Source organism: Sus scrofa, chromosome 6, assembly GCF_000003025.6.
Source record: "Sus scrofa isolate TJ Tabasco breed Duroc chromosome 6, Sscrofa11.1, whole genome shotgun sequence".
NCBI lineage: Eukaryota > Metazoa > Chordata > Mammalia > Artiodactyla > Suidae > Sus > Sus scrofa.
This window is the reverse complement of record NC_010448.4, coordinates 14,413,476-14,420,869: the sequence shown is the minus strand read 5'-3', so window position 1 is coordinate 14,420,869 and position 7,394 is coordinate 14,413,476. Positions and strand designations below refer to the sequence as shown.

The 7,394-nt window shown below is 51.9% G+C and overlaps 1 protein-coding gene across 1 annotated transcript in view; it reads right to left on the bottom strand.

Moving 5' to 3' along the window:
* Nucleotides 207-7,394, bottom strand: part of CALB2 (calbindin 2) — a 28,444-nt gene continuing 21,256 nt past the window's right edge. The window contains exons 6-11 of the mRNA NM_001194980.2: nucleotides 6,946-7,023; nucleotides 6,363-6,418; nucleotides 5,997-6,036; nucleotides 5,781-5,834; nucleotides 4,718-4,789; nucleotides 207-839 (exon numbers count right to left, since the gene is read on the bottom strand). Coding sequence (NP_001181909.2) covers nucleotides 723-839; nucleotides 4,718-4,789; nucleotides 5,781-5,834; nucleotides 5,997-6,036; nucleotides 6,363-6,418; nucleotides 6,946-7,023 — 417 coding nt within the window. The 3' untranslated portion in view covers nucleotides 207-722. The remainder of the gene's footprint in view (nucleotides 840-4,717; nucleotides 4,790-5,780; nucleotides 5,835-5,996; nucleotides 6,037-6,362; nucleotides 6,419-6,945; nucleotides 7,024-7,394) is intronic.

Below are 7,394 nucleotides of genomic sequence, written 5' to 3'. Positions count from 1 at the left end.
CACAGTGCATGTCCCCCTGACGGCTGCCAGTTACGGACTCCACGCTGGGCCCTGGGCAGTGTGTGTGCGTCCAGAGTTATCTTGAGCCTCACAGAAACAGTCTAGGATGCATGGTTGTGTTTCACAACGAAAGGGGAACACAGATATTAACGGGTCGGGGGCTCTGTGTGCCTCTATGTTGGCATTTGCGCGGCTCTGCACTCCCAGGAGTTTGCACAGCAGGACATTTCCTTTTTATTAACTGTGAACTCTTCTTTGGTAAACAAGAAACCCAAAGGGGAAGGGTGCACACTGAGCCAAGAAGACAAGGGCCCACCACAGACAAGGACTCTGAGAAAACAGCTACACCATTAGCAAGGTGGTGCGTGGAGCCTGGGGGTTCGGGTGGGTGGTGGCACGGTGTGGGGGGCGGGGGGGCCAGAGGGGAGGGTCCACTCTGTTGGATACAGAAGCTGAAATCATACAGCGAATGAGCTCATGCATCACTGGCCAAGAGAACCTGGGAACCCCCACCCGTGCCCCTGCCCACCCTCCATGCAGTTGGTGTCCCCACCACAGGCGGGGCGCTGCGCCGCGTCAGTCAGGGCAGGGCTGGCGGGGGCTGGTGTGTGCGGGGGCAGCGGGAGGGATGCTCCGGATTTCCGGATCTTGGGTGGAGGTGGCGGGGCAGCGGGGGCAGGACCGGGGAGTGGGGAGATGGAGGAACAACCCTATCCCCCCTTTTACATGGGGGGCTCACTGCAGAGAACAATCTCCAGGTCCTTGCGGTAGAGCTTGCCCGCCTCGGCCAAGGACATGACGCTCTTTCTGTAGTTGGTGAGCTGTTGGATGTTCATTTCCTAGGAGCCAGAGGGGAGAGAGGGTAAGAGCCGGCTCAGAGGACAGCCCCGCCCAAATGGCCTGCAGGCTCATTCCAGATGCACTGGGGAAAATAGTCAACCTTTCTGGGTCTCAGCTGCCTCATCTGTACAATGGGTACACTAATCAGCCTGCCTCAGGGAGCCGCGAGGATGATGAGATGAGGAGATGAATGATCCCTTAGCACAGCACCTGACACACAGCATGGAGGCCTAACAACAGTCGTTGTTGGTGACAGTCTTGATCTTATGCATAACGTGTCTAAGTGCCTCTGCCTCCTTGGGCTGCAATCTGTGGCCCTACCGGTGAGGGAGAGGATGCCAGGGGAACTCCCTGGTTTTGTCTCAGGCCCCTTGGACCATCCCTAAGCCTCACCCAGCTAAACAAGGAATTCCAACTCCTGTCTCTTCAGCGGCAAAGCTCATTAGCCTATTTGTGGACCACTCACTGGCTCCTTGTGGCCTTCAGAGGCCACTGAGACAGGTGACCCATGAACATCTGTCCACAGAACACCAGCATCTGCTATGCATTGTGTTGCTTTGGATGCAAATAGCCAGTTGTACTGAAACATAGCAACATTCATCTTCAGCAGCACTGGAAAATCGCTTATCATTTTTTCCCTTCCTTCTCTCCTTTCTTCCTCTCCCTGTGCCTCCTCCTCTTCTCCTCTTGTATGGAACACATCAGCAGATTTTTATTTTTTGGGGGGGCTGCACTTGTGGCATATGGAAGTTCCTGGGTTAAGGGTCGAATTGGAGCTGCAGCTGCCAGCCTATATCACAGCCACAGCAACGCAGGATCCAGACTGCATCTGTGACCTGCTGCAGCAACGATAGATCCTTAACCCACTGAGTGAGGCCAGGAATCGAACCCACATCCTTATGGGCACTATGTCGGGTTCTTAACCCACTAAGCCACAACAGGAACTCCCGGTCTTTATTTTTTTTAAATACCTACCCTTCCAGGCCGATAGGTCATTCATTCCCTTTCAGCTAATTAGAAGATTGAAGTGTGAAGACCAAGGCGTTGGCTAAAGGACCAGCTCTAATAGCCTTAGTCCCTTGCGTCCTAAGTCTGTGTAATTCTGTACTTGGCTTTCCTATCCTCGGGGCTCAAAGGCCAGTCTTTTACTGCATTCTTGGTGGACATCCCCTCACGGAACTGGTTTCTGGCTTTGTGCCGCCACTGGCCCAAAGGTTCTTTGCAAGCATCTCTGGCTTTGAGGGACATTTTCCCTAAAGTTGTGAAGTTCTTGGAAATGTCGCATTGTCTGTAACACTGGGTTGTGCTTGAGTGATTTACCGCTCAAGGGTCCCTGTATGTCACCTATGAGCTTGGGAAAACCCTCTGGTTCAGTGTGGCATCAAGAGTTTGAGCAGTATGGGGGAGTTCCCATTGTGGCTCAGTGGTTAAGGAACCCAACTAGTATCCATGAGGACTAGGGTTCCATCCCTGGCCTTGCTCAGTGGGTTAAGGATCCGGCGTTGCCGTTAGCTGTGGTGTAGGTCACAGACGCGGCTTGGATCCTGCATTGCTGTGGCACCGGCATAGGCCGGCAGCTCTAGCTCCGATTCGACCCCTAGCCTGGGAACCTCCATATGCCATGGGCGCAGCCCTAGAAAGAAAAAAACAAGAGTTTTAGTATGGAGGGAGGGGGCTGCTTTCTGTGTTTAGAAGTATTGCTTGAAGCAGGAGGTGGCTTTAGGAATTGCAATGGTCTTAGAGGTGCTAAGAAATATCAGAGTTTGAGCTCATCAGCCTGTCTCTCAGGAACCTCAAACATTAACCACCAGCTCAGAGGCTGGGCCACTGCCCATGCAGGCACCATCAACATGGCACATGCAATCAATCAGTCAGCCAGTGCAGCTACCGAAAAAATGACATATGCATCTGCCACGTGGGGTCACCTAAAAATGGTGTTCCTTTCCCAACTCCGTGGCTGCTATTTATAGGCATGTAGCATGCTCTCCCTCTCTCCCTCCCTCTCTCCTTCCCTCCCTTCCTCTCTTTCTCTCTTTCCCGATTCAATCTCTGGATCCCCAGGTGCTAAATCTGGAGCTTAGTACAGGTGGAAGGCTCCCAGGTGAACAACCATACTGTCATCCTTGTTCTTTGACCTTCAAAGTTGCTTCCTAACCCCAACTCCTGACTCTTTTTTTATTTCCACCTCTCCAGTCAAGCCGTGTTCTTCGGCAGTAGTCAAGGAAGAGCCCAGTTAGCTGATGACCAGGAAGTCCAGGCCACTCCCGAGATGTAATGCCTGCCTTCAAGGCCCATCAGTCCCGGCATAAAGCAGGGCCATATGGAGAATAATTATGCCGCATTAATACAATTAAAGGTATTTTCCATTATGATGCCCGACTTTCCTTGGACACATAAGGATGCACAATTTTTTTCCTAGAGGTTGGTACCTGGAAAAAGTGCAGAGTTGAAACATGTAGTGAGTACCTTCCTCTTCCTAGGAAATATTTGCTTGCTTATGATTTATTTTTTGCCTCTTTCAAAAAGTAACTGAAGGTAATGGGAAGGAAAAAATAAACTTGGGGTGAAAGAAATGAAGGATGATACCCAGGATAAAGATTAAGAGGTCGGAAGGCAATTGGAGAGGGAGACAGATAGACTCAGAGGCTGCAGTGAATTTTTTCCCCCTGAAATTCAGCATTAAATTTAGCTCTTGCCTGACAGCCCAGGCAGTTAGACAAAACGCAAGGAATTATAGGGCGTTCATCATCTAATTAAAGAAAGCCGCAAAACCATTTGCTCAGAGAAAGACATTTCCCGGGAGGTGAAGGAAGACAGCTGCCAAGATTCATCTCCTGGTTCCTGTTCCATCTGCGTCCTCCCTTCCGGGCCACGAGATAAGCCCGTGGGCCTGTCCCAGAGGCAACATGACCCAGCAAAGGAGTGGAGTTCGGTTCCCAGACTTTTCTTCCAGAGGCCACATTTCTCCAGTGACTCCTTATCGCCCCTCCCCAGCTCCAGAATATTGTGCAATTAATTCAGAATCCCCTCGCCTGCCTCTCTGCTCTCCCAGATCTCTCCTTGTGTAAGCCCTCTATTTTTTTTTTTTTGAAATTGCTTTGCCGCCTTTATTTTTTATGTTCACATTAATTTTAATTTTAATCCTTTGAGCTTCAGTTTTTTTGTTAAAGTATAGTTGATTTACACTATGCTCACAGCATCAATTGACACAACTCTGTGAATCAACCATACTTTAATAAAACATCTTTTTTGTTGGCACTGTGGCTGACGCTTCTAAGGGCATCAAAACTGCCATTGCCTCATAGCTGCATTATTTACATCAGCCAGCAGGTGGAAGCAGCCCAAGAGTCTTTCTGTGGGTGAACAGATAAAACGTGGGATAAAGTGGAATGATACTCAGCCTTCAAAAGGAAGGGAATTCTGACATGTGCTACTACGTGGATGAACCTTGAAGACGTAACACTAAGTGAAATAAGCCAGACATAGAAAAATACTGCCTGATCCCACTCAATGTGAAATATCTAGAGCCATCAATTGCATCAAGACAGGAAGTGGAATGGTGAGAGCCAGTGGTTGGAGGAGGGTGGAGACTAAGGGGTGGGGTGACTGTTTAATGGGTACGGAGAAGAGAGGGCTGGATGCTGCTGGGGCTGCACGGCGCTGTGAATATACATAATGCCACCGACGTGCACCCTTAAAAACGGTTCAGATGGCAAACTTTGCTGTGTGTATTTTTTTTTTTTTTAAATCAACCAGAAAAAGCCAAACCAAACCAAAAGACTGCCATTGCCTTGTTGCGGGTGATCAGAGGAGAGGAAAACGCAGTCCACGGCATTCCTTCCCACCCCCCACCCCACCTCTGGGCGCGGCTGCTCACCTTCTTGTTTTTCTCATACAGATCCTTTAGGAGGGCGTCCAGCTCATTCTCATCGATGTAGCCACTTCCATCCTGGCCGGGAGCAGAGAGTCAGCACAGAGCTCTAGAACTCAGGCCCCCGACCCCAACCAGAGTCTTTTTTTTTTTTTTTTTTTTTGTCTTTTTGTTGTTGTTGTTGTTGTTGTTGCTATTTCTTGGGCCGCTCCCGCAGCATATGGAGGTTCCCAGGCCAGGGGCTGAATAGGAGCTGCAGCCACCGGCCTACGCCAGAGCCATAGCAACGCAGGATCCGAGCCGCGTCTGCAACCTACACCTCAGCTCACGGCAACGCCGGATCGTCAACCCACTGAGCAAGGGCAGGGACCGAACCCGCAACCTCATGGTTCCTAGTCGGATTCGTTAACCACTGCGCCACAACGGGAACTCCTTTTTTTTTTTTTTTTTTTTTTTTTTTTTTGTGCCAACCAGAGTCTTAACATTGCTAACAGCCTTTGAGCAAAAGGAGGTGTCAAAATATAGCATGTCACTTGTCACAGGGAAGGGAGCCTTCAGCTCCCATGTTTTTCTTGTGCGTTGAAAATGTGAGGTTCAAGAAGCTTTTTAGCTAACTCCCCAGGAGTCCAGTCCACAGTAGGATGTCAGGATGGACACAGGGGCTCTTTCAAGTTTATCCCAACCCTGCAGTTCAAGGAAGTCACTGGAGTCACCCAGGCAGGGGCAGCTAAGGGAGACGTGTTGGTGGTAAGTGGGGCCCCGCCCTCCCCACCTCCTAGGAAGACAAGCTTCTGACCCGGCACCAGGGGAGCAGGACGGAGCAGCTATTCTCTCCTGTGCTTCTAAGGAACCCAAACCTTGGGGCCCCCCAGGCCAGGAACTGTGAAGGTCATTTAGCTTCTCACATAGCAGAAGACACTACAGGGTATCCAGAGGGACAGGAAGAAACTGCCTGTGGCCCAGGCTGCGCTCCGATACTTGTCTACAGCTACGGGACCAGCTTGAGCCATTCAGGCCGGGGGCCGCCCTGGTGGCGAGGCTTTTCCATCCACCCCTTCCTCCGTCTTACCTTGTCGTAAAAGGTGAAGATGGCGTTGAACTCCTCCGCGGTCAGCTTCATGCCCTGGAAGGCCCAAGGCGTTAAAGAGAGAGGCCAAAGCCCTGCAGTGTGTGTGTGTGTCTGCGTGTCTGTGTGTCGTCGGGTTTGGAGGCTGGAAGGATGAGGGGGAGCTTAGAGGGATGAGGAGGAGGGAGGAGTTGGAGGAGAGCAAAGCGGCTCTTTTACCTGAAATTTAAGCAGGAAGTTTTCCTGGACAGGCAAGAGTCTGGAAAGAGAATGTTAGAGCGGTGATGAGGAGACAGAGCAGAGGCGAGAACCACTCAGACTGGGGGCATATGCAGAGGGAGCATCTGTCCTGTGCAAACCAACTCTGAGCTCTCGGTAATGAGGAGTCAGTGGGGAGGAAAAAGAAGGAGATGGAACATTGAGGTGATGCTGATCACAGTTTTATCTAACTCTGATTTGAGCTTTGTGACGCCTGAGCCGTCACTGTCCCCAGGGACGGATCTGAGAGCGGGAGGGCCGGTAGCACAGTGTGGTCTGCAGGGGTCCTGTGACCGTGGTGCTGGGGGAGTGAGGACACACACTCACCGGGACATCTCCGAGAGGCCCAGTTTGCCATCCCCGTTCAAGTCGAACATCCGTAACTGTTGGGGACAGAAAGGGGTGCCTGGGTTATTTGCTTTGGCCTCCTCTCTTGTGGGACTGTGACCTGCCATCCCCTATGCTGGAGAGGAAGGAAGATGGGGGGAGGGTGCCCTTGTGTCCTCTGAGGTCACCTGGAGGCAGGGACCAGCGTGGGCTAAATCGGTCACTGGGAAAACAGCAGGGACTCCATCCTCCCCCTCCCCTTTACCCTTCCTGGGGGCAGGGACGCGGAGGACAGCAGGCCAGCACCAAAGGCCCACCCTCTCCCAAGTTTATCCTCTCTTAGAGCTGCAGAGGTTGTCATGGAAACAGACGCTCTCACACTGGCCCAGGAGCATCTGGCTGAGTGGGGACCTCAGAGAGAGGCTGTGGGGGGCCATGAATTAGCATCACTTTTGCCGTCTGCCAGAGTCACTTCACTGGGGTTGGAGGAGCAGCCCACTAAAGACCCCTGCAAACCCCACATCCCACCGGTTTGGGGCCCATGTCCTGCGCCAGGGGAGGAGGAACTCTTCTGGCCACTCACTATGGTTTGGGTGTACTCTTGGAGCTTGGGTTCATCATACGGCCGGTTGGCCTTCTTCAGCAGGTCGGACAGGAATCCCTGGAATACAAATGGCCTCTTCAGAGCTGTTCATTCGGTCACTCAGCATTGTTTTTCAAGATCCACATTTGCACAGCTTGCAGCCCTTACAACTCCCTCACCCCTTAATGCTTGTGGAGTCACCTTGAAGGTGGGGGAGCTCCTGGATGCAACCTCACCCCATCGGACAGGTGGTAGAAACAGGCTCTGGCTCCTCAGAGAGCCCAGGACACACGGCTCAGCAGGGCCTGGGGGTCCAGAGGAATTTAGGGGTCAGTGTAAAAGCCAGAAGGCCAATCTGCTGGAATGCCGTGAGGATGCCTGTTCTGGGCACTGATGTGCAGAGGAGTGTGGCTTGGTTGAATGCGATGGCCCTACTGCTCCATGTTGCT